Source organism: Solea senegalensis, linkage group LG15 (assembly GCF_019176455.1).
Source record: "Solea senegalensis isolate Sse05_10M linkage group LG15, IFAPA_SoseM_1, whole genome shotgun sequence".
NCBI classification, from domain to species: Eukaryota; Metazoa; Chordata; class Actinopteri; order Pleuronectiformes; family Soleidae; genus Solea; species Solea senegalensis.
Window position 1 is genome coordinate 15,960,328 of NC_058035.1, and position 27,605 is coordinate 15,987,932.

A 27,605-nucleotide genomic window follows, 5' to 3' on the forward strand; every position below is an offset into this window, starting at 1 on the left:
TAGAAAAAGTTCATCCAACAGAAAGAGGAGTTAAGGGTAGGGGGTGACGGTGGGAGGATGAGAGGTGGTGGGGGGTGAGGGGAGATCTTGACCCCTCAGCAGAAGGTTAACAAATTTGTGCTTAATGATTTGAGCAATGAATGCTGGGACAAAAGGTCTCCAGCCGAGAGCAAAGGGGTTACTCGTCGCATCCATTCAAGCATCTTGCCCGACATTTTGGGAAAAGCTCTGAACAGCGAGGTCCAGGAAAAAAATCCATATGCTCTGTGCCATGAATAATTCTTCCACCGTGTGATAACTATTGTCCTGAAACTAAAAATTACAGTTTTCCGGGGTCACCGCAGGCTAATTCTGTGGACGAGGGAAAGCAGGACGGAGGAAGAGGGGGAAAGGGGGTAAGGGTCATCCGAGAGTCATTTTCGCTGCTATCAAAGGCTGGGCTCACTTCTGCTTCACTTGCTGGACTTCATCGCTGCTGACAGGTGTATTGTTTCGCAAGGGGATATAAGCTCTGTAATCATCATTGGGTGGAAAGCATAACGCTCTTCACTAAGCAGGACTAATTGGCTTTAGTTTTAACTAATGTTGCAGTGTGACTGCTAGGCACACCTTCTGTATGAAGGATGAGCACTCCCCAGCAAAATAACCGCTCATTTTAGCCCGCCGGTAACAAAAACTCAACTCTGCTAATGAAAATTGCTTATAAAATATAATGAACCTGTGCTCTCTTAATCAAATAAGATAACTGTTCCAACCCCCCTCCTGTAATAACCTATTAATTTAATTGGTCATGAAAGAATATAACACATCACTTACATTTAATTGACCTAGAAAGGAAAGTAGCAATTTGACGGAGACAAGCTAGCCTGCTAGTGGTGACTAGCTGATGAAGCTGTAAAGAAACGATTAGTCGCAAGGAAAACTAGACATGTTTCTGTCACCATCGCTCTCCTGGCTTCTTTTTTCTTCCTTCCCTCCCTCCCTCCCTCCCTCCTCCTCCTCCCTTTTGTCATTTACTCTTTTCTCTCAAGCCATCTCTTCATCCGCCCCTCCCTCTTGATGTCTACCCCTCTTTTTTCCACCGCTGTCTGCTCGTCTTCTCTGTGCTTTACCCGTCTCGCAGAGGATTCCTCTGGTGGCCCAATTACGAGATTCAGCAGTCAAATTGAGGCTGTTTAAAGCACGGTCTGCTGGGAAGGCTAGCAGCTGCTGAAAGAGGCTGCTTGGACACAGCGAACCAGCCCTCATGTTTACACACTCGCACACGTAAACACAGACGCACACACGCCTCATTCTGAAAACACAGCCATGTCTCCCTGCATTTCAAACCTGAAAGATGCCATTCGATGGGAGATTTATTATTTCTTTTTGTCTTTGTTTTGGTCGTGGAGATTTGTAATGGAAAAAAAAATGGTGGTGTATTTTCATCGTGACATGCACACATACGCACGCACATTCTGTGGAGGGTTAATGGTCCCTATTTTTGTAAACCGAATAAGTCAAATCCATTGGTCACACCTCTGGTGATGGCATATTTAATTTGGATCTAGTCAATTAGGCCCAGCTAAGCTCCATACCCTGCTGGCTATGTCCTCCATTTTGCACTAGTTTGTGTCCCCTCCCTGTGCCAGGAGTAATCCTATTACCATACACGCACATGCACACACACACACACAGACGTATACAGTTAAAGACACACACAATTGTACATGAGTACACACCCACACATGGACAAATGTATGTATTTCACATGTTGTGTGTTTCTGTGTGGTATATATGCACCGATATAGGTATACACACATGGTGTACAGACAAAGACATATGCTAGCTCTCTCTCTCTCTCTCACACACACACACATGAAAACAATGATATTTCACTACAACTGGTCCTGTAGCCACTTTATACACTCTGTGCACTGTGACAACACCAAGCCTGTATACATCCAGAATTATGTGGGAGTCTATTTGGCCCTGGGGCAAGAGAGAGAGAGAGAGAGAGGAAGGGAGGGGGGGGTGAGAGAAAGAGAGGGACAAGCAGAGAATTAAAGAGAAACAGAAAAAAGGTGTTTGTGAAAGAGAGAGATGGTGAGAAAAAACACACAGAGGGGGTGAGAGAGTTAGCATTAGAAAGACAGAGAGAGAGAGAGAGAGAGAGAGTGGTGTTGGGTGGACTCCTCTCGCTGGTTAGTGTGTGTATTAATGTGGCTCATGCATCAACAGAAACCTGGCAGATTTATGACACTTAAGGGGCACTCACTTCTCTCTCCCCTTCTCCTTGCACCAGCGACGACTGCTTACATTTTTGCCAATCAGTCTGTTGCCACGGCAACGTCCTACCTGCCCCACTCCATCTCCCACCCCATCCTTGCCTTCTTCTCCTTCTCATCACTCCTCTACTCTCTTTTTTTTTGCCCCGTTTCCCTTCTTTCTCCTCCCGTCTGTTTGGCACATACACAAACCATGAATAGTTTTGTAGAGCTGTGTGTGTGTGTGTCAAACACTTGACTCTCAATCATTTAGATTTTTGAGAAATTTGCGTGACACACTCCAAACCATATTTGTAACAGATGTTTTCATGTGTAAATTGTATATGAATGAGTACATGCACCGCTTGTTTGCCCCTGCCTTCTCTCGTTCTCATTTTTTGAAATCCTGAACTCCGTCCTGTCCTCCCTGATATGCAGGATGTTTAGTCCTGTAGTTACTGGATAAGTGAGAGCTCTACATACACACACACACACACACACATACACACACACATACACAGTTACAAGGTTGTGATCAAAGGCTCTTATCACCAGACTGAGGGTGGGAGAGTTAAAGAGAGAGTAACAGAGAAAAATCAGTATGGGAGGAACAAAAGCCTGTTTGAACCAACAAATAAGATTCAACGCAGAGGATGAATGTTAATTTAAACAAATAATAAAAAAAAATCTATTGGAAGAGTTGGGAAATTGGAAATAAGCTCTTAAAAGCAGATCCACAAAAAGTAAATGTATTTGGATAATGTTCTGTAAACACTTGAAAGATCCAAATTCAAAGATTATGTGTACATGCTTCTGCTTAGCTGGAAAGTTAAATACATCTTTCATTGCAAGTCAGAATGTTTAGATTTCTACTTACATCCTCGTTTGTGTTGCGACTGGTTGGACTGGGAGGAGGCTACATGTAGTGCCACTGACCTTCCATGCCCATGTTCATGCCCATGCCACCCATTGGTCCTGAGAGACACACAGTGTAAAGTGAACTTAAATGCAAAATCATAGTAAAACAGTTTAGTATGGATAGAATCTGGCTATGTTTGTTTATAGGAAGAAAAGAAAACGCTCATGTTATAACTGGAGAGAATAAAGCGCAGGAGCAAAGTGGCAACAATCTAGGTGTGGAGGGTGAGGTTGTGTGGTGGACTGGAGGGTTAAGCAGCCTGGCACTTTATCCAAACCTGCTGACTCCGAGTGGAGGTTGAGATAGGGTTAGAGACTTGGGAGAATCCCAGAAAACAGGGGATAGAGAAGGAGGAGAGGAGCTTAAGGACAAACTCTGGGATTAGACCTGATGGCGTGAGAGAGGGACTGAGTGCAAGGGAGTGAGGAGAGAGGAGATGGTTGTGTAATGTGATTGACCACACCTGTTCTGTTGTTGTGTTTCAAGGGAGGGGGGAGGTGTGTATGTATGTGTGTACATTACGTGTGTCTGTGCGATGAGTGTCTTTATCACTATGTTGAGGGTGCACGGCCCCAGCTTACACTTTAAACACAAGGTTACTGTACAGCTTCCGCTGAGTACACGTCTGTTCTCTGGCAGACACTCTATATGAATCACCTTGACGTCTATAGATGTCCGTAGACGACGAGTAACGAATGAAATAGAAGAGAATAGTGACTCCACGTGAGGAAGGCCTCAGCGGTGAGATTCAATAAATGGGGAAACGGGAGGAAAAACATGCATGAAATTGACTAATGACAGCAAGGAAAGAAAAATGGGAAGTGCGAGGTAGGAAAGAGAGGGACAGACATGCAGAGAAAGCCTTACCAGGTGGTCTGATTCCCATGTGCTGTTGGCCGTCCATGACGAAGCCCCCCATCGGCTGGCCATCTGGATTGTAGGGAGCTCCTTGACTTACTGTGGATGGAGGAGGAGACAGAGGGAGGGAGGGATAGAGGGATTCGAGGGAGGGGATGGAGTGGTCAATTAGTGCTTTTAATTAAGGCTCAGTGGCCGAAGCGGGATCATCTGTTGGCCGGTGCACGCACAAGGAGCCACCGTTGTTTTCCAACGTCACTGTGCCCCATGTTTCAGCAACCGGCTTTTCACTGTAAGCCCCTGGTCGACTTTAAATGCATCTAAATGCTCTCACAAAGATTGGACTGAACAGGTTAAACCAAACCAAGTACTTTTTTTACAAAACTTTACTTCTAAAATGCAATTTGAACGAAGAGGTAAAAATGTTTTTTTTTTTTTACTAAGAACGATCAATATATCATGTCAACAGGACTTAAATTATGATATGGATTTTGTTTTGTTTTTTACACTTTATCTTGACGTAAAAATCATCTTAGATATTGTACACTTTTATGTTTGACATTTACACTTTGAGTTGAATGTATAAACCCTCTCTGAGACTCTTTTATGTTTTGTGCATAATTTTATCTTGTATCAGAATTTCAAATTAAGTTCTGACTGGCTTACCAATGAGATCTGTTTCAAAGATGGAGCATCTAAGATTGGAGTTTTTCTTCCCAAGTGTAGAAAGAGCATTTAGTGAGTAGAACTGTTTGCCATTGTGTTTTTTTAGTTACACAATACATACACAATCAAACAAAATGTGTGTCATGCAGAGATACTGACGAGTTGTGTCCCCCTTTAATTTCCTTTCTACTACTATTTTAGTCCAAGTCAAAGCTAATGGTCTAATCAGTTTCCTTTTGTGACAACAATATGTCATTCTTGATGAATGACCTGCAAATCTACTCCTTCTTAAATGCTTTATTTAATAAATACTGCTTAGGATTGAGCAGCAACTATAAGTGAAACCTGATAGGGTTCCTATTTTCGCTTGCCTCCATTGTCCTGCCCTCATAGAAATCCACTTACCTTCGATTTAGGCTGTTTGGGGGTCAGTCAAGCAAAAGCAAGAACTCAGCCCCACTGAATGCCTTTGAACTTTACTGCGCCCCTAATGCCACCCTGACCTCTGACCCCTATTACAGGTAATAAAGTTTACGGCAGTCCAAACCAAGCCATGCACCGGGGGGACCGCTCACTCACTCACTCACTCCCTGAAACAGCCACAAATAGGGTTGAGGTGGGAGTTTAAAGAGTGTGGGGGTAAAACAGGTCTGGAGCCAAAAAGCCAAACAACGGTCACCCAAAAAAAGAAACAAGTGTAGTTCTCTTTATGTTTTGGTTTGAGCCAGGGTTGAGTGTTTTTTTTTTTTTTGTTTCTTTGGTGGGAGGGGTTAAGAGCAAACTCCACTTCAGGTTTGTTTATGGACGACGACAAATAAACCCATTTGTCGTTGACTTATTTGTGAAATTATTATATTCGATAATTAATAGAGCTTCTCACCCCAAATGGCACATCAGAGTTGATTAATTGTTGCTGTTAATGTTGTAACATTAATGCTGTAATGAAGGGGGCAGCCCCTGGAGGTTTGGAACATTCCAGGGTTGGGGTGGGTTATCTGTCCTGTATTTACCAGCTGAGAGGCCTCCAGGTGCATGGAGTGTGGACGGCTTTCGGCTGCGCGACTTGAATACAGTTATTATAGGAGACTTGCCTGCACGGTTTGACTGGTCGATCATGGGCTGGACTATTCTCCTCCTCGCGTTAATGAACCTGAAGAAAATGAAGAGAAACAGGAAGGGTATGGATGGGAACAGGGAGGGTGGGGAAGAGACAAAGACGGAGAAATTCAGTCAAAACCTGCTGACTCAGACTTTGAAAATCCTGGCACACATCATGAAAACAAACACATTGCAAAACCAGCCTCTTTCTCCCAGCAAGCCATAACAGTAATATGGAGAAATGATTCACATATAAGCAACCCTGAGCTCTGCTAAAGCCCCTATAGATCCACAGCGAAAGTCACATCTTAATAACCTTAACAAATGAGGCAGTTGTCTTTGAAAAAGCAGAACTCCTCGACTTGTACAAACTTGCGCAGCCATAGTGTACACAAAGTCGCAATCGACCTAAACACTGAGGTCTTTGAGGGGCGCGGCTTAGTCTGGATTTTCTCTCTCTCTCTCTCTCTCTCTCTCTGCCTGTTTGAAACATGTCGATCCATTTTGCTTTGTTGGAGATGTTCCATCTCACAACGAGCTGAGATTGCTGACTGTTTAACACACTTGGCAGTGTGGGAAGTGTTGCTGACGGAAACATGTCACGTCGCCACTGGTGCAAGGCATTGTTGTGGGTGATAGTCAGTTAAGACAGGTGACCATGTGTTACAGCAGGAGCTTTTTATAGTAGTGTGTGTGTGTGTGTGTGGGTGTGTGTGTGTGTGTGTTCACAGGAGCAGTACATATAGCCTTGGACCAACCCCTTCACCCTGTGACCTCCAATAAAAGCACACGGTCAGGCCATTTATTGCACACACTAGCACACACACACACTCACACACACATATACAGAGTGATTTACCTATATTTAAATCTGGTGCTTGCTCATTTTCAACTGCATACACACACACACACACGCACACACACACTCACACTTAATCTCTCTCCCTTCAGTTCACACACATTCACGCCCTGGCACACACTGGCCCAGCTAGTGCTCTGGCCTTGCTCAGCCTGACCTCTTGTGAAATGACCCTCTGACCTGTGATGACCCTAAGGAGAGAGGGCTTTTGGGGCTTCTGACTTGATTTATGTGTTCCTGCTGTTGCCCCACCGTACACTTCTATTTCATCTCTGAAAAGGGAGCATTAGCTGAACTTTAAGGGAACAATGGCCCCGCTACCCTTCTGAAGCTGCAAAAAGGAGCATTTAAGGGGTCAAGGGAAAAAAAGGGAAGGATGAACAGAGACAAAAAGACTCTAGCTGGCGCATCTGTTTGACTTTTAATTGGAGAATTGAATCCTCTTGTTTTATATCACTTTAATATTTGCTCTGTAACTGGTTTTATTGTGCTCCTCCTTTTTTCCGCTTGCTATCTATCCTGTATCAGCGTCTAAAAGCAAGTCTGCAGGGAGATAAAGACGGGTGGAAACATAGCAAAAGAAACTGTGATTGGCCACCTAATTGTTTCCCTATATTATTTGTATTGTTTTGTAACATATTGTAAGCTGTACTTTGTGGAGGGGTGTAAGTGGAACTCTCTGTGACATTAAATGAGGAGGAGGACAAAAAGCCAAAAAACTGAGATATTTGACATCGTTGCGTTGCCAATTTTGTTCTGTATTTTGTTATAATGTTAATAAAGTATGTTGAATTGGAATTTGAAGGGGGCAGAGGGAAGGGAGGAGGAATGCAAGAATGCACTGACATGGCAGTGCACCATCAAATGAGGGAACGTCTGGAGTTTTATCACCAACACCCCCTCCCTTCCTCCCTCACTACCCTGTTTTGTTGGAGGAGATATGGAAGGAGGAGCAAGGGGAGAGAGAGAGAGAGAGAGAGTTGAGGAGGCCTCACAATTCTTCTCCTCTCCAAAAACCAAAAACGATGAGGTCAGCTTGAGGCCAACACTGCTATTGACTTCTTCTCGTCACCTCCTTCCTCTTGTCCTTTAACTGCCGTCTCCTTGCCTCCGCTCTTCCTCTCTTGCACTTTTCTTTCCTTCCTTTTTGTTTCTGTTCTCCTCTTTCCTCTCTCAAAAACAACACTGACGCAACAAAGGAGGCTGATTAGGCAATAGGTGTACACTTCTTAGAGAGCCCGGCTTACGTTCCTGGTACAATTGCACTCAGGGAGGAATCTAACTCGAATTTACCCCCCAGAAATATGGCACCAGTCCTTATTTACTCTTAAGATTTTACAGACTATGAATCAGTGGAGTAATAATCCCACTAATCACTGCTACTGCAGCTACTACACAAGTGCTACTGCTACTCCCAAAAGAAAAACTACAGCAACTCTACCTCTCATACCTCCCTCCCTGTTCCCTTCTGTATCTGTTTCCTCCTCCTTATCATTCCTCTCCTGTATGGTGGAAACTGTCCACCTCCCAGCAATGAATCCACAGTCTAACCCAGCAAACCCCCTCCTTCTTGCAAAAACTCTCACTGGTTTCCTGTCCCCTTCGTCCCCATATCTGAGGCCAGATGCACCATGGGGGCTGGAACAAAGGATAAAATGCCTCTCATAATAGCAACCAGGGGAACTGAGCGATGGAGAATGGGAGGGAAGTAGGAGTGAGAGGGAAAAGGGGGAAAAAAGGGAAGGGGCTCTGGTCTGCAAACCAGACACTCTTGCTGTGACCGTTAATAAGCTAACAGAGAGAAAGACTGAGAGAGAGGGAGAGGTTGGGGTGAGGGAGAGGGTTAGAAAGAACAGTGAGGCAAGAGGGAGGAAATATGAAAAGAGAGAAGACTCACAGAGATAGAGAGTGATGGAGAGACAGAAAGGAAAGAAAGAAAGAGAGAGAGAGCGCGGGAACGCGGAGAGAGAGCGGAGCTCCTCTATTAGGGGAGTGAGGCTTCACCTTTGCACGACCCTTGGGTGCTATAGGGCCAGTGTTTATGGCCTGTTCATTCCCCTGCCTCCCATCACAACACAATGAGCTGCACTATTCAGCTCTGCTCAGTGCAACAATAGCTGCGCTATTTTGGCATGACACACCACTGGTGGTACACCCAAAGTTGGGCAAAAACATAGACAGACAAGAGGGAGGAAGGGAAATGACCCGAAATAAAATTCAGCCATCTATAGTTCAGTACATCTAACACACCATTTGAACTCAACAGGCCTACGTTTGACTCAAAAAAACATGGCGGCCATATGTCATGCCAGAAGTGATGGCTCTAAGAAATCATTTAAGTCTACTGGGTGAATTTTATTCTTTGTTGTTTTGCCTTCAATCTATTTCTCCTTCTGAGCTTTCTAATGTCTGGATTAATCCTCCTGCCCCTCTCCCTCCTTCTCTGGAAAGAGTGGAACTGATTGCGACGGCGTCTGCCAAGCCCTTGCTAATGTCCTATTCTCATTACACCCGAGACACACACACACACATACACACACACACACACACCCGCAGACACGAAGCTGAGACAGTCGCACACAGGTGTACGCGAAGCACACGTGAAATGCCCAATTAAAAGCAAGAAATTGTCTTTTTCATCAGCTGCCTTTGATGCGTGACCAATTAGGGGATAATTTAATAACGAGCACTGGAAAGATGCAGATTGGATATACAAAAGGTTACTCTGCGAGCTCGCTGATTTAAATTCATGTGGAGTTCTCAATTTCTCATACTCACACGCACACACGCACATCTCCAGAGCCTACTACCAATATTATATTAGTAATATGAGACAAACTGAAACGCACAGGCGCGCACATGCACATACACACATCCCCTGCACTCACTAGCAGTATTACATTAGTAATCTGAGAGAATGTGCACACGTGTAGAGGCCTACACACACACACACACACGCACACCTCACATTTATGTATTTGAGTTTAACACACATGCCGTAAAGACTCGGCGGTGGATATCAGCGCGTGCCGACAGAGCTTTACATGCATATTCAAATGGGGGATCCGCTTAAAATAACTGTAACCGCACGCTCCTTCAGGCTGCCAATCAATGTGATTTAAAAGCACTAAAAAGAAAGCGAGCTCTGATGGGCAGAGTCATGTAACTTATCATCAGGTTGCCACTGTGCAGCTAGCATTGATTGTGTGCTGCTCAACCACAATTAGTGCCTAGCCCTTTACTCACTTGTACACAGAGAAAGAGACACAATTCTGTTAATTTAATTTAATTTAATTTAATGTGTATTTTCTTTGTTTAACTGATCCTGCTTCTATAAATGCGACTTCAACACAAATGAATCCGTACCAAAATAAAAAATAACACTTGCACAGAAGCGGCTGATTTGCACTCGTGCACCCACACAAATGCAGGTACAAGCCATAAATCACGAGATAAGCAATCACAAAGCAAGTTAGAACTTACCCACACACACACACACACACACATTACGCAGCCCAATCCCACTGCCGTCACACTGTATCCTGCAGAACTTTATTATCCTGTCCTGTGTCCCAGCACATCTCCATCTTCTTAAGTAATTAGTTATTTTATTACAGAGCTCACATATTCTTTTATGTGCAGCAGGGGGTGGCAGTGCATTCGTGCACATGTACCTACTGTATGTGTGTATATGTATGCGAGCGTACAGCATGTGGGGGTGTTAAGGGGAATTGCAGCTATGATTTTCTCCCCTTGTTCTCCTCAGTTGACAAGTCAACTCGTAAATCACCTCCTTCACTTTTCTTCACATCCCTCCCTCCCTCCCTCCCTCCCTCCCTCCTTCTCTCCAACTCAATTTTGGTTCCCAGGTCAGATGCTTGGATTAGATGCCTCTGATTAGTTTAAATAAACTGTGTCAAAGCTGTTTGCAGAAGAAATACATAAAAAGTTCAAAGTTTGGTCTTTAACATGAAACAAATACATGGCACTAGTTTTCTTATTAACTACTAAAAGTTTATAGTGTGTGCATGATTTGAATTTTGGGCAATGACTACGAAAGCAACTTTAACAGGAAACAAAACACCAAAGTGTGACTTTGTGTGCACTATTTCATGGTATTATATGCTAATCAAATCACGGAGGAAAAAGGCCTTCTTTCTTTAACTCAATGTTAATAGCTGTTTGAATAAAGAAAGATTACAGCAAGTGTTACTCATTTTGGTTTTGTGAAACCTGAAGCTAAAGTAGTGTGTTCCCTCATCTTGGGTTGCCTTAAAAGAGAGAAACATCTATTATTCTTATTATTTGAATTTGAAGAATAAAGATGAGGTCTAAGTGCAACAAAAATAAAAAAATAGTGTGTTCTTCCCATTTGTCTGTGCATATTTGAACAGGTACAAACAACTATATGCACACTCACATTAATATTCTGACACATGCGCTCACTTGTCAAAGGATAGCATCCCTCCCACTGGTTTTCCAACATTACTCACACTGATCATACTGATCACTCCGGCTTCAACACATGTCAGGTCCTCAACACCTTCTCTTTGCAAACAAAACAGGCAGCCTGCTAATTCCCATGATCCTCTCTGTTTCTGAACTTCCTCCGACAAAGGGAAAGGAGCTGTGAGCATCAAGGCGTGGTATCTTAGATATTACTTTGGGATTACCTACGCCACTGTGATAGACATAAACACATGCGTGTTCACACAAGTGCAGACACGTCAAATTAATATGAAAAACACGCGCACAGCCACACTTGACAAGGAAGGTTGAAGTGAGGTCACGCAGGAGTCACATGGCCAGGTCTGAGTTGCTGCTTGGCTGCAGCTATGTTGTTATTAGAAAGGAGGCCCATGTTTTGAGTCACTGATACATAAAAGTTTTTATTAGTAGCCAAAAAAGCTCCTGGGCCATCTCTAAATGCACTGCAGTCTGCGTGTGTGTGTGTGTATATATATATATATATATATATATATATATATATATATACACACACACACACACACACACATTCAGGACATGTAAGTCTGCTGATCCAGCTCCTAATAACATGAGGAAGATTAGCTGGGTCCGGATCCACATATGGAGGGAAACATTAGAAAGCTGTGAAATTTAAAAGGAGCTTTAGACGGAGAGCAGCCATGGGGTCACTTAATCCCCATTACTGCTTCCACATAAAATACAAGTATGTAAGCACATGTGCACACACACACACACATACACACTCCCTGTTGCTCCACTATCCAACTATCCAAGAGCCCGCTGTCCATTAAGAGAGCCATGAATCTACCACTAAAGCTGGTTTTACAGAGTGGAGCGACAGGCTGTGTAACTGCACACACACACAAACTAGAGAAGTGCTCAGTGAGTATGTGTGTTTGTGTACGTGTGTGTCCATGACAACCAGGTGCCTCACAAGGGTTACAGAGAGGAAATGTTGGCCACTTGAAAAACACACATGAACTCATTGGCTGGGCTGGATTTGCAAAACTCACTGACTCCAAACTAGGAATTGCCAAAAGACAAAAATATAAACAGAAAGTAAGGAGGAGAAGGGAGAAGAGAGGGAAGGAGGGAAAACAAAGAAACAAAAGATAGAGACCAAGGAGGAGAGTGTATCTGTCACATTTGACCTCTCTTTATCTCTGTCCCTGCTTCCCTTCACACACATTCAGACATTCTTGGACTCAGTTAGCCAGTCATCCATCAATGCCAGAGAGAGGGTGATGGCTCAAAGCCCGGCTTTACCCAGAAACAACATGGCTGCCCTGTGCTGCCCACTGCACAAACACAACATTGGACAGAGTCTGTGTCCTTCAGCCTGGGCTTGAATCAAAACATGTATGCATCTGTGCGTTTGTGTGTGTGCACAAATATCTGTGTGGTGCATGTGTACAACCTCTATTAGCAAAGCTTGTCGTGTGCATTTTTTAAAGATTTTCAGAAGGGTTTTGTGAATGCATTTGCATGTAAACACAGTTTACACTCACACAAACACACAAAGGTTTACACTGACACACAGAAATGACCACAGTGTCACACATAGGCAGTACTGCTGACAGGGCTCACAGTGGGGACTGCTGCAAATGCAGTGGTTGACCTAAATCCCCTCACACGACCCGTGTCATATCCTGTCTCTGTGCGTATCACTTCCCCCCACTGGCTCACAGCAGCCGACACTATGGGGATCCCACTGAGTGCCCAGAAACTAAAAAAAGGCACTTGACATCCACCGTCAGCGAACACCAGAGGAGTGGTGAAGACTGGTGACTAGACAATGTCTGAATTTAGAATTTCTTTTCAGACATTACATTGATCTGTATATCTACAAATCATAGTATATGAATGATGAAGTCGTCACAAATTCAGTCATACACATTTATAAAATATAATTTGAGCCTCTTAGGCAATTGCTTAAATGAAATGTGTCAGTTGCTTCCTTAGTATTATATAAACATTATATACTTTCCTGATCATTTTATACATTGTCTATAAAACTATTACATACAGTGACGCCATTACGTATCTTAATTGCATGTAATCAACGTCAGTCTTCTGCCAGTAAACTATAGATCATGTCATATTTATTTTCCCAAGATATTCTATTGTGGCACAAAGCGCTCACTGTCGCTGCAGACTCACGCCATTGTTTGATCAACACGAGAAAACCTCGGCACGAGAACAACAACTTTTTGATGGTGGCGAGCAAAACAGCTACCGTGTGAGCTTCAACACAGACCCTGGCATTCACGTCGTGCTGTCTGTCTTTCATGCTCAGGACTGACACCCCCCAGCCCCCCCCCTCCCAAACACACACTACAAAAGGAGGTTGGAAAGCCAGGGAGAGGGGTAGTAGGAAAAGAGGAGGAATTAATAAAAAGACAGGGAAAGAGAGAGAGGGAGGCGATGCAGGTTTGGCCTTGGGCGGCGCACTGTGATGTAAGAAAAACAGAGTTAGAGAAAGAAAAGGGGAAAAGAGAGCCGCTGTTCAGTACACAGAGTGTCTTTGCAAATGGACACCTATATTGTACGTGTGTGTGTAAACACTTTCACACATCCACACACGTCTCTGTTGACATAATACAGTAAAGACAGGGTCGTGTCTGCACAAGCTAAAGATTCCTGTAGGAGCTTATAGGTCGCGGCGCGGAGAAGATACTGTTTTTGACTAAGATTTTAACATTAGAACTCTGTGTCGTAATCTGAGGGTGAGGTCATATCTGCTTAAAAGTGCGTGCGCGTGTGTGTGTGTGTGTGTGTGTGTGTGCAAGCATGGTGTGTGCGCACGCGCATGTGTTGTGCATGTGTGTTTGCGTGTGAGGTATTTGCTGTAATGTCAGTTTCAGGCTGTAGTAACCTGTCAGAGATGCAGCGTATGCAACAGGCTTTAGGGCAGTGACTGAAACTGGGCCTGCTAATTCCCAACACACACACACACACACACACACACACGCACACACACACATACTTCAGAAGACTTTCTCTGAACAAGTTCCAGCATCTCTCTCTCTCTCTCCATACAGAGTCATACACCTCATCTTACCACCTGTTTGTCTGCCACACATTATCTAAATGATAATTTAACATTTAAGTCTTATTTAAGTTTGAATTTTACCATGACTTCACTTGGTTAAATCACGAAAGCAATTGATGACGTCATACAGAATTGTCCGAAATACAATTACAAAATCCAACCGTAAAGATTCTGCACAAAACGTCCCTCACTTTGGGTCAACGTTGCAGCTGGTGCTTGGTTTGTAAAACAATGACAGATCGTGTCGGTAATCACCGCTCTCTTCCACGGGTTGTTTGGAATTCATCTGAAACCTGTCTGTCTTCTTTGTTGCGACATTCTCAGAAACAGTTCAGTGTCCTCATAGCTGTCAAAATAACAACGATGGGCAAACTGAAGCAAGACTATTTTGATTTACTGTAAAGAGCTTTATCATTTATATAAATGGTGTTTATATAAAAGGATTTTTCTATGCAAATTAAATGAAGTACGTCATTCTCGTTTTCTCGCTCACCCCACCCCTACTCTCTGTTCTCAGTCACTACTTCCTTTCCCTCACCTCTTCTTCTCCTCTGCACTTGCTCAGCTCGTCCTTTCAGAAACCCGATAAGAGGCATATACTGTATGTACGCACTGCACCGCTCCTTCCTAAGTAGCCTCCACGTCCGTCCATTCTGCCCTTTTAAATACTAGCTCCCTCGCTTTCTCTCTCCCTTGTCGTCCTCCCCGTCCATGCTTTTAAGACGTTCGTAAAAGGAGGTCTTATTGACAAAACAATCACCCGGCAAGGCTTAAACACTGCCTTTAAAGGGGCATTATTAAATTGCAGGCAGGAAAGGGAGGGGCGGCCAACAAGGGAAACCTGATGACCTTGCCATCGATTTTTACATCACTGAAACGTTAGGAGAACTTAGCACAGAGATGCTGACTGTAGCTGGAGAAAGAGAAAGACAGGCCGTCATGTTACACCTTTGTATTACAGTTTAAATGTGTCAGCAGGTACAGGGTTGCATAACCAGACACTAGAACTAAATCTGGGACAAACAGGAAACACTTTTGTTACTGCTGGATGTCTTTCCTGTCCCATCATATCTTGTGCTGTAAATGTTTGTCACAGATTTCTGTGAAGGATGCTTCAGGCTACTTGTTTGGGTACATTTTCGGTCACACTGGTTTGTAGTCAAAGTCTGGGACGTGTTTATTGTTAAGTTAAAGTTAACAAAACGTACTTTTCAAACGCTTGTTTTGGAGGAAATATTTTGATTAAACTTTGATTTTATGCTTTTTAATACCGTAGTTTTACAGTGGTTCTGTTACACAGAATTACATTATTCTTTATGTTTTTGTCTACAAAAGTTTCCATGAATCCATAAATACACAGTGAAATGTTCAGAAGTTGTTGAGTGGAGTTTTTGTCTGGCTTCCGTTGTGTCGTGTGGCAACTTATGTGTGTGTGCTGTATGGGTGTGGGGGGAAAAAGAAAAGTTTCTATGCACACCTTATAGGAGGTGTGAGTGTATGTGTCACCACCATATGTGCCGGAGTGTTTGTATTTGGGTGTGCACAGCATTGTGTGTGTGCATTCTCTTAATTGTGCAAATGTGAACATGCACTCACAGCCACACCTACACACTTTCCATTCAAATTGAGATTCCCTGGTGCGGAGTATTTCTGCCAATAATTCATGAGTGATCTGCGCCCCTTGCCGGCCTTTAGCATTTTTATTTAATCTGCTGAGCCCTACCGCGTGCTCGCTCATCAATAATACACACTCGACATGTGTGTTAACACATCTATGTGTGTGTGTGTGTGTGTGGAAGAGAGAGAGAGAGAGAGAGAGAGAGAGAGACATGAAGGAAATCACATTGCACACATGTGAATAAAGCGATTGTGTAAAAAAGAGAAAGAGGTGTGTGTGTGTTTGTAATATGCTGCGCTCTAACATGTCACAGGGTCTCACTGTGCACAAACACGGATGACCTGCAGTTCGTCTGTGGCCATTCGATGTGAATTCAATTCAGTCCTGATGGCCTGCGTATGACCGTGAAACACACTCCCAGTAAGTGTTTTATGCTGTCTTGTGTCCTCTTTGCCTTGATTTCACAGCTGTAGAGCTGAGTTGGTGCAAGTGAACACATGAGAAAATGTGAGAGTGTGTGTGTGTGTGTGTAAATCTGGGAGACTTTAGACATGCATGCATGTGTGTGTGTCTGTGTCTAAGGGCAAGTGTGTGTTCTTCAACAGCACTGACAAACATAATCACAGCTCGGGAAATTGACTTCAACAAATCAGTGGGTCAGGAGGTAACATCACCATGGGTTGCTATGGAGACACCCAATGACAGGGCTTCCCAATCAGCACAACAACATGCCTGTGAAATGGCAGTTCCCCTAACGTAACCTCTCTTCCCTTATCTCGCTCTCGCTCTCTCTTTCTCCGTCAGTAATTGACTCTTTTTCTCCCCCTTTTCTCCTCCATCGTCTTTTTACTTTTTCTCCTCCTTCAATCTCTCCTTCTCTACTCCCGAGTCCTTTTTGTCCCCGACAATTTGTTTGTCTCCATCTCTCGGTCAACGCGTCTTTTTCACTTCATTGTTTCCACTGTAGATCCCCTCAATGCTACAACGTACTGCTCGCTCAAACAACCATGCGTGGAAATACGCCTATGGACAAGCTCGCACACACAAACAGACACACTCATACAACGAAATGTGAGGGGGCAGCAGGATCCCAGCATGCCGGGTTTAACAGCTAATACCCCTTAGATTAACCACCCCCGGTTCATCTCTCTCTCTCTCGCTCACTTTTTCTTATGCGCACATACACACACACATGCACTTGCACACAGACACTTAACTCAAACCAAGATTAACCTCCCACAATTTACACAGTGTGTGTTGGTCTCGCGCACACGCACATGCACACACCTCCAGGGTGTGTTGCTATCCCCCAACCAATAAAAATAACAAACGGAATGAGAGCACAGCCTTAAGTGACCAAACTACTGTTCATGTGACTCCCTGTCTTGCGCGCACACACACACACACACATACACACACTCCACACACACAGCTTGGCTTTATCTCAGCTGTAAGAATTGATCCCCCATGGATTTCAGAGAGGTCACGTGATTTGATAACCTCAACAGGATTCCCTCTGGTCAGGAGGCTTTTTTCTACCAGCGTGTGTGTGTGTGTGTGTGTGTGTGTGTGTGTGTGTGTGTGTGTGTGTGTGTGCGTGCATTGTTTTTGGCCCAGAATGAACTGAATTCTCCATAGACTGATACACCATACCCTAATCTAACGTCGGTCTGTCTCTCAGGTCTCAGATTGAACAATGGCTGGGAATAATGTTAACATCATTAGACGGCTGGTAATGGGGATTTATCATGTCTCATCTCCTTCTCTCCCTCTGTCTTTATCCTCCTCTCATTCTCTTCATCTCTTTTCTCACTCTCTCCTTCTGCTGCTGCTCTTTGCGTCTCTGCACTCTCCACTTTCATGCTCGTACCTTGCAACTAACTGATACTTTCAAGGATTATTTTAAGGGCTGCCCAGATCAAACACCCTCTGCCAGGGCCCTACCTCAGTTACCCTGACTCCAGCCCATTTAATTAGACATGGCTAATAACACTAAGCATGTGCTGATAGCCATCTCTCTGATAAGACTAGCTGCACAAGGACATAGGGCCCCTTTCTACCTTTTACAGTGCTACCTAAGGTTAAAATGGCTAGTAAGCAGCCTCATTTTATGGCCCCAGCCAGTCACGCTTGTCCCCAATTAACAGGCTAGTTGGCACTTACAGAGCATTAATTTGCAATGGCAGGTTTGCAACCAGGCCGTGCAGGCTCCCTGCTAACAAGGACAACTTCACATGCTTCATGCATTATGAAAAAGTACCCAATAACAATGTGTAAAAAGATATAAGGTCAGCGGACTACCAATAAAATGACTTTTAAAAGCACCTGCTCTAATGTCACTACATTTTAATTTTTTTTTTATTTAAAGTTCATATAAAAGTAACTGAACTGTGTCTTAAAAATATACTTTTAGGACAAACATGAAGTGGGAATAAAAGTATGGTGAACAAGACGTTCGCTGTTAAATTAAAACCAATGTTAATCACAAGAAAGGTGCTGCAAAAACCCACAAACACCCAAATGAGTACACCGAAGTAAAAACCTATAATTAGTCTCAGAGCTACCACTTTGCGAGTAATTATTCTTGTATAACTTGTGCATGTTGGATGCTTTTATTGGATGTCTTCAGAATATAGTTTGACTCTTAATTAACATGGCTGCTCATGTTTGGGCTGAGTTAGGCTGTTGGTCTGGAAAATCACTGCAGGCCATATCTCTTTAGATGGATTGATCTTGATGAGGATGATTCAGTAAGTGGTGTGTTTGTGTGTGCATGTGTGTGTGGGGTATGAAAATAGGGTTGGAGTGGAGGCATTAATTCCGATCATTAAGAACTAGGATAGCCTGGAGGGATCAAACCTCTGAAGTCTACTGCATGTAAACTCTGAAATGACTCACCAGTTGTTCACTTGTAGGATGGTGAGGCCTGTGTCTTGTGCCAGCTGTTTCTTCTGTTCTTCTGATGGGTATGGATGCTGCAGAAGAGAGAGAGAGAGACGACATGCATGAGAAAAGACTGGCCACATATTGTTAAATGAAGCTCGCTCTTGTTGGGTTTCATGTATCTTGCAGTGATGATGCTGGGCAAAGGTTACAAACACACACACACACACACACACAAACAACCACGCTCAATAATGAAATGTAGAGAGGGAGACGTGTGCTAATGCTCATTGGTGCATTGGTGTCAGTATGGACGTGTGTCACTGCCTATCTGGACGTATACTGTAATGTGTGAGAGTGGGTGAGCGGTGCACACGTGAACGTGCATCGCTCACCGATCATTAATGGAAAATGAAATCATGTAATTAATGGCAGCCAAAAAGGCAAGCCAATTAGAAAGTTAAGTGAAGTGAAGAACCAGCTCTGGTAATTAGGCAGCCTCTTACACAAATATATTTGCGTCAATGGCCCCCTTTCACCCCACTGCATATGTAATCGGTGAGCTGGAAATATGTGGTGTTCATTCGATGGAATATAGACAAGAAAATGTTAAGTCTCTGGCCTTTATTACTCTGTGATGCTTATATACATATATACTGTATATGAGAGAGAGAGAGCTATTGCAGTTGGTGCAATAACATTGCTTTGTAAAGTTTGCCACTTCTTTGCTGTAGTTGTTTCTCCAGGCACAGATGGAAGTACAGAAAGCCCGGGATTTGTCATTCCTTCATGATTACAGCGAACAGTGTTTTGCACTAATAGACAAATCCCATTACTCTTGAACCTTTATGAAGCTGAAAACTCATAAAAATGACACACAAGTGGCAAGTTGTTCAGTTGTTGGAAGGATAACACAAATTGACCCACTGTTTAAATGCAAACTGTTGACTGCATGCTCTCTGTTCTGGAGCAGCTGAGAACAGTTAAAGTCAAGCCACCTGTTTAAATATATAGAATGAATAAATTGGATAAATGTGAACTTGGGGAGTGTGTTGATTTATATTAGAGTGAGTTTGGGGGGTATCACAGATGCAGGGAGCCTTGTTCGTGGAGGACAATGTGCCGGTTCATGACGGAAACAAGACATGGACTGTGCTGAACACCAGTGGCATGCCATAAAAGAGGAAGAGAGGAGGGAGAAGCAGAGGAGCAACCAAGAAAATGGATTGTTGAAGGGATAGCGCAACTAACTAATGTATATTCTGAAATGTTTGTACATCCAAGAGAGAGAGAATCCCCGACTGATCCATTTTGTATTTTTATTGTGCCAACGAGAGGTGTGGATTACCTTGTTTTCACTCACTAGTCAATATTGCAAATAGAGATAACAATGCAGCTGTATAATATATTAAGTTTTAATTTCTGCTAAACAAGGAAGACAAGAACAGTAACAAGATACTGTAGTTTTAAGCAGTAATATTGTCAGTGTCAAACTTAATCTGCAGCATCTTTAATTATTTATTGAGTAGAATTGATCCATTTAAATGATACAAACAGGCCATCCAAGACCCTGACATTTAGTCAGTTATACCACGTCATGGTGACCAACAATAGGGGCCACTCAACAACTGGCCTCTATAATATATACAGTATGTCTCCCAAGAACACACAAACATTTAATAGTCAATCAGACGTGCAAAATCAGTGTGGCGCCAGTGTTTTCATATTTTCATTACAGTTTTTTCAGCGCATAATGAGCAGGATTGTGTTTAATGCTGGAACAAGTCAGCAGAGAGAGAGGAGACAGATTTCCTCCCAGCCGCTGTTCGTCCATGTGATTGGTTGTGGTGAATGGGAACACAAGGAGGCTAATTTCACGCGCTAAGTTATCACTGCATTGTTGCCTCCGGCCAAATTTGTGTCCACTTCTCTTTCGGTCTACAGTCATTTTTTCAGTGCACTTACATGTGACTGGGCCAGTGTTCCTGTGAACTTTCTGATCATTCATATATCTGCCACATGAACTCTCACACTGCCGACCGATAATATCAGAATCGAAATGACCGCAGCGAATCGGTGGCGCCACTCGTCTGCCTGTGTGTTGAAAGTGAGGAAACATTCTTTAGGGCTTATGTCATGTGAGCACTTTACGTTTGGACATCACACACACTCTCTGTATGTTATATAGTAAAGCAAATCATGTGAATAATGACTTTTATGTCTCTGTCTTCTTGACAAAGTTGATTGGACATGAAAAGATCAATTCTACGTATCGCAAATCTGTGGAAGTCGCACTGTCTGCCTCGTGATATATGGGCGCTGAGGCGACGCTAGGAGCCACAGTACAGCACAAGTGCACCCTGTTTCAACACTGCTGTCCTTCTAGCTTCTCGGCAGACACAAGCAAACAGATATATATATGCATAAAAAAACAAAGAATAATACATATATATATAAACTGTAAGTGATGTATGGCTGGGTATTTAATGAGTCACAAGGAAAAATCTGCCGGAAACATGAAAACCATCAAATTAGCTCCTGTCTGAGCACTGTGATTTAGTTTCCTGCTTAGCAACAAGTTGCTGTGTTTTAATATTGTCTGTGAGTGATTTTGGTCTTCTTTTTTTTTTTAACGGCCTTTGGCTGTGGTTCAGCGGGCTGAGGGAGAGAGAGAGAGAGAGAGAGAGAAAGAGAGAGAGAAGAGCCTTTAGTGAGGAAACCAATAACATGTTCTCTAAAAGAACAGATGGAAAGTTTCTGCGCATCCTTTCCTCCCTTCCCTCCCCTCCGCCTATCTTAATGATATGTCTTCTCCAAATATACAACTCCTTTCATGAGAATTTCCACCCTGCACTCTGCTGGGCTCCGAGCATGTGGGTGCCAGGAGGGGGTGTGGGTTTTGACTTCGCTCTTTTCTGTGTGTCTTATCAATCCCACTGTGCGTGTGCGTGTGCGTGTGTGTGTGTGTGTGTGTGTGTATTTGAGTCAAGATTTTGCTTGTGTGCGCTGATATTCGCAAGTTCATCTGTGCGTTTTTTGTTCTCATTTGAGCCACTGAGCTTGCTGGGCCAATGAGTAAGTTCAGCCGGGCATGATCGTGTGTGTATGTGTGTGTGTTATGGTGCAGATGTGTGTGTGGGTGAGTAACAGAGCATCAGTAACATCCCCTCCCTGTCTGACCGTCTTCCTCCCTGACCCTGTCAGACAAGAACAAGAGAGGGACAGATAGTCAGAGGGAAGAAGGAAAGAGAGGAAGAGGGAATGAGGAGGCAGAGGAGGAGGCATGGAAATGGATATCTGGAGCCCTGGGGGTTTAGCATAGAGATAAGAGCATAAATATTCTGCAAAGACCCCTCTTTACTCCCCCGTCCCAAGCCTAACGCAGAGGGAAACTATATTAGACAATGTGGTAAAAATATGCCAACTGTTACTGTCACCGATTATAAAATAAGCATACCTCAAAATACATGCTCGAGCTGTGTGTATTTAAAATAGTCCCAACATTTGAAAGGCTTTCATTATTCATTATGATTTATTTTACGTTGAAGAAATGTGCAGACAAATGCTAATGCTAATGGCTCTTTGCCATGATTAAGGTCATTCTGACAGAACACGCAGCTATTGTGACGAGTGAACTTTTGACATTTATGGGACAAAACTAACTCATCAAAATGTTCATCTCCTCCGCAGAAGCGATAACTCACTGAAATGTTTACAGTCATAAAAAAAGCAAGAACTTTCCAAAGGTCATGGCTTACTAATTCTTATTTTTGCAACTTGCAAACTGAATAAAGCCTCACCTTTAATGCCTCGGTAAGAACTGAGAGGTGAGAGGAAATGAAAAAAGAGGAAGACTGAACAAGCCCGAGTCACTCTTTTGCTGGGGATGCTCCACTTCACCATGAGGGGAGGGTTATTTTAGAAATGTCTTTTATCTTGCTGCTGTTCTCCATTCTCTTGATCTTGCCGCCTCAGCAAAACCAGTTCTCTTTTCTACTCTGTCTCTCGTTCTGTCTCTCTCTTCCTTCTCCATGTAGTTGGAATTTGGCTCAAAAACAATGACCGAAACACCGACACAGTGACTTCTCTTCTGTTTTGATTTCTGAATAATTTGCACTGCATTTTAAATGTGACCTTACATTTTACTGCCATAGTCATTACATTGTGTTGTCATTGCATATTCCTATTTGGTGGCGTGCTTTCTAAGCTTCTATGTATCACATTGACTTGACATGCTATATAGCTTTGTGATGGAGGATGGAGGCAGGAATAAGAAAGAGGAAAATCACTTCTTTCTCTGTCTCTCATGTGATGAAAAAAAAAAAGACACAGCGGCACAATGCGTGGATATCAATAAGGTTGATTGTTTCGTTTTAACCGCACACTTATGCAAGAAATCGAACACGTCTGACACTGTTCATCCCAGCAACCCCAGACGTACAGCACACACCATTACAGCAGCATTATTCATGGTGCATGTGGCTGTCGAGGTAAAAGTGAACAGTCTTGACTTGGCCAGGTCTGTTCCCCTCACTGTTCCCAGGTCAAATCTCTGTGGAAACTGAGCTGCCCATCAGGAATGCCTGACGGCTAATCCGGGGGCCTTTTTGGCTAGAAGGGCATCAGAGTATCATACCAAACTGTCTTAAACACACACACACACACTTGCACGCGTGCACACACATGCACACAGTTTACTGGAAGTGTAGTATTCCTCCTGCCAGAAGTGTATGAGATTACCTTAAATATTTGGGGAGGCAAGCACATTGTTATGCTAACAACAAATGCCCAGAACCCTGAGCATGAGCAGATTTTAAAACAAGCGTTCTGAACTGTACGCCTGCTGTATCTCATACACCAAGCCTCCAATTTCCCAACTTTGTTGCTCATTCAGTGGAGGTTCCATCGTCTGTATGTGTGTGCATACTGCGCTGTGAGAGCGTGCACCATTTCAAATTCCTCTCTGTGTAGGTGGCATCGACTGACATCCCTTTGACTTCATTAGGGAGCAGGGACCCAGCAACAAAGCTGGCTCTGGGAGAAAGGGGGGATTAAAGAAAAAAAAAAGGAATGGGAGTGAGGGCGAACAAAACAACAACAGAAACAACAAAGCACTCCTAACCTAATTTCCTCTGATTCAGTCTGCACCGATGCAAAATAACAAATAGAGCAAGAACAGATCTTTTGAGAGGCTCATTATGAACCAGTTACAGGATGAGAGTTTTCACACTGCCCTTTGCAAGGTCTGTGCAAAAATAAATGCTCTTAATTTTCCTGTGCAAAAACAAAAAAAAACAGACAAACAAGAAAAAAAAACGGAAGGAACTGATGTTACACTATGGTAAACCAACTCAAAGCTTGTACCATGAATAATTCACCACCGCTCTTTTTTTTAAAAAAAAAACTCAATATATGCACCAAAAAATGGCAATGAAACCCCCTTCCAAACTGTTTCTGTCATCAAATCTCTCTCTGGACCCAGAGAAAAGCAAGGAAAAAGCATATATTCATGTTCTTTTGTTTTTTTTTATTATTCATTAATGAGCATTTCCCCTCTCAAAAACAGCTTTTGTTGATTTAGGGAAATCTCACAGCTTTCTGGCCTATGGGAATTATATAAATCTAGTTAGCTGGTGAGGCAAAGGGTGAAAAGTATATTAAAGCCCCAGTACAAAGTGGATTAGACGGTGTACAGCATTAACTGCTTCTCCACTACAGTAATTGATGATTATCATCATTCATCACTTTTCCAAAACTCCACGGGCTCCAAACATAATGCGGGGCAGCAGCAGTCAGTGCTGCACCTATTGTTCTAGCTGCTGTGCTAAAGGGTTTGAACAGTGATCCCTGTGCTTTACAGCTGGGTGGGTCTCCAGCTTATGTGTATTCTGAAGCTTATATCATGTATGCACATGACTGTCTCAAGTCTTAACAAAGTGCTGCATTGTTAACACAGAGGGAAGGATGAGGTATGTTGATACTGAAGGAACGCATCTCTATTGTGTGTTGGATGTGTGGCATCTGCACTCTCTGGCTGCTTTCACTAAAAGCAAGGGCGTGCTTCATTAGTCCTCCCTATTCTAGCTCAGGGGAGGCTAAATTTATTAAGGGGGCCGGATGTTGCACAACACCTGCTGCTGTGCTTCCCTCTGTGCAATAAAGGGAAGGGGGTGCAGCACCATAGCTAGTGCTAGTGGTAAGCGCTGCTCGTTGGACTGAGGCTGATGAGCTGGGGCTAATTCAGGGGGTGATTATGTAGTTTGCTGGACCACTAAACCTCTTTAAGCCCATAATTACTGCCTATTTGAGCGAGGGGAGGCACTCCAAAGCAATCGGTACTTGCACCAAGTGGTGCAGTGAACGGCAGCCACAGCTGGAGGTGTGCTGCCTCAGGGCTGCCTGGGATGGAGGGGGTGTGTAAATGAGGAGAAGGAGGGATCCACAAAGCCTCATCCCAGTCAGGTAGCACGTAAAGCTTAGAGAAAACAGTGGGACGCACCTCGGAGCGCCAGTTTGCAATCTTCAAGCTACAGTGCTCGGAGCGAGCATTCTATCAGTGATCTGTAAACCTACAAACAAATGTTCTCCATTTACAAACAGCCACAATACACAGAGCCGCAGAGAGACGACAAGAGAGTGTAAAGCTGAACAAAACTATTAAACAAACCCCATGGACTAAATTAAGCTTGTACGGCTATGCCACTGTGGTGAGAAACATCTCTTAAGAATTGGTATCCATGACATACAAGAGGGAATCAGATGCTAAGATTGTACTTGAGGGGAAATCCACTTCAATTCACCTGACTTTCAAAGAAATTTGACTTTATGTAATGCCACTGAAATCTGATCCCTCTGAGGAAGCAATTTGGGGACCACAGAACATTCTAATAACCCTGGCGATATTATTATGTTATTATCATAATTACCCTTTTGCTCCTGTCGTTTTAATTAGAAACTCACCGTTGGCCCCTAGGGGCTCAAGAAAACCTGGATTGGGGGAATGCTTAAACTAGGTAAAGGTATTTCACAATTGCTCCCTTATGCTCTTTGGAGCAGCAAGTATAAGAAGGAAGCAGAAGGAAGCAGTCGCTGCTATTGAAAGATGAAGCTTTCTCAGCCATGTCATTCAGTGTACACCTCCACCCCTCCCTCCTTCTCCCATCCCTCTATCGCCCCATCTAACTCACCCATCTCCACCCTGTCATCCCTCTGTTCTATATTTAGCATTTTTGCTGAACTATTTTTTGCTGCCTCCTTTTCTCCGCTCTTTAATTCCACTCCTCCCTTTACCGTTAGCTCTCATCTTTTCCTTCAAGTTTAATATCCTCACCTGTTCCTCCTCAGCCAAACGCTTCCCTCCACCTCCCCCTTCTGCTTTCGCTGTCTCGCTCTTCGTCTCCAGCAGCAGAGAGCCTTCTCCATCAGTGCACCGCTTTTACAAATCAATGACTTAATCTGTCGTAACAAACAAGTGAGCAGCACCCTCAGCCATGTTCACTTCCCCCTACCATCACCAACATCACAACAGCACGCATCAGAGAGAGTGGAAGGAGGGCAGAGAACGAAGAAAGCTGACAAATATGCAACATGAAAGACATAAAGCTGAGAGGAGGTTGGAAGATGTGTGGAATAAAAGCAGAGGCATGAAGAAATGAGTAAGAAGGGGGAATGAAATAAAAGAAAGACAGCATAGAAAAAAAGAAGTGAGAAATGAGACTGTGTTTTCCCACCACATCCCCTCAGCCCTCAGCTTGGTCCAACTCCTCTACCATGAGTTATTTCCTGTCTGCTTTCACCACCTGGGTCACTAGTTATGATTTCTCTCACTCCACTGGGCACACACACACACACAGACACACAACAACACAGTCAAACACACACAGAGACACACACATCCACATGAATCCTTGCATGCACAAACTGGACCATCACCCTCCAGGGCACAATGGGTCAGCTGACCAAGTGTAAACCACAACAAACCAATAGCCATACCTTCCATGCCACCTGCCTTTAACACTGCACTCACACATAGGAGGTGGAAGCTGCAACTTAGATGCTTGGATTTAAATGGGACGACGTCACACATTGCCGAACTATCCTGTGTGTGGCAGAAGCTGAGAAATGATCATCTTTCAAAGCAGCAGGACAAGAACCAGGCAATCAAACCATGTGATGACAAATATTCCAGCACAGGCATTAACCAAACAAATCACATTTATACAGCACGAGCCCATTCTCCTCATTGCTTTTTTTGTTGTTTTTTCTTTTTCAGTCAAAGTGCACGTAGCAACAATAACAAACACAAGACACTTTAACAACATTAGCAAGTCTTGCTGCGATGTTGGCCTTCAGTAACTTTCCAAAAGCTGCCTTTAGCACCAGATTCTTCTAATGCATAAGTCGGTGCACAGGAGGAGTTATGGGTAGATGTCACAGGGTATCTCATTTGTAAATAATAGCTCCCCAAACTGCACAAGTGCAACTATTGCTATAATATCATGGTTTAAGGCCATTAAAATGTATAAGGCAACACTGGTGTACATTATAGAAAAATGGAACAAGAAAAAGAGTCATGGAAGGAAGAAGGAGAAGGAGAGATAAGTCAGAAAGGCACAAGGCATGCATAAAAGATGCTCCTTTTTTTCTAAAAGGAGTTTTTTGTCTGAGAAGTCAACAGAGACCGAGTGTAGAGGAAAGAGAGCGGGTTCACGCATGGGAGAGGACACAAGTGGGAGGAACTGAATTGATAAATTAGTTCAGCCAACGTGCAAACTGATTACCACGACGACAAAGCAACAGGATCCATGAAGCGCACGCATGGAATGAGGCTCGCACACACTCGCAGCGCTTACAAAAAAGAGACATAAAGCTGACACATACAAATACCAGTGCGACTGCATATGAAATCGCAGACAGAT

General features: G+C 43.5%; 1 protein-coding gene across 1 annotated transcript in view; it reads right to left on the reverse strand.

The window, feature by feature from the left end:
• The window catches only part of LOC122781874 (homeobox protein Meis1), a 77,002-nt gene that overhangs the window by 3,993 nt on the left and 45,404 nt on the right, over positions 1 to 27,605 (reverse strand). The window contains exons 9-12 of the mRNA XM_044045943.1: positions 18,703 to 18,779; positions 5,781 to 5,839; positions 4,033 to 4,122; positions 3,124 to 3,221 (exon numbers count right to left, since the gene is read on the reverse strand). Of these exons, the coding sequence (XP_043901878.1) occupies positions 3,163 to 3,221; positions 4,033 to 4,122; positions 5,781 to 5,839; positions 18,703 to 18,779 (285 nt within the window). The 3' untranslated portion in view covers positions 3,124 to 3,162. The remainder of the gene's footprint in view (positions 1 to 3,123; positions 3,222 to 4,032; positions 4,123 to 5,780; positions 5,840 to 18,702; positions 18,780 to 27,605) is intronic.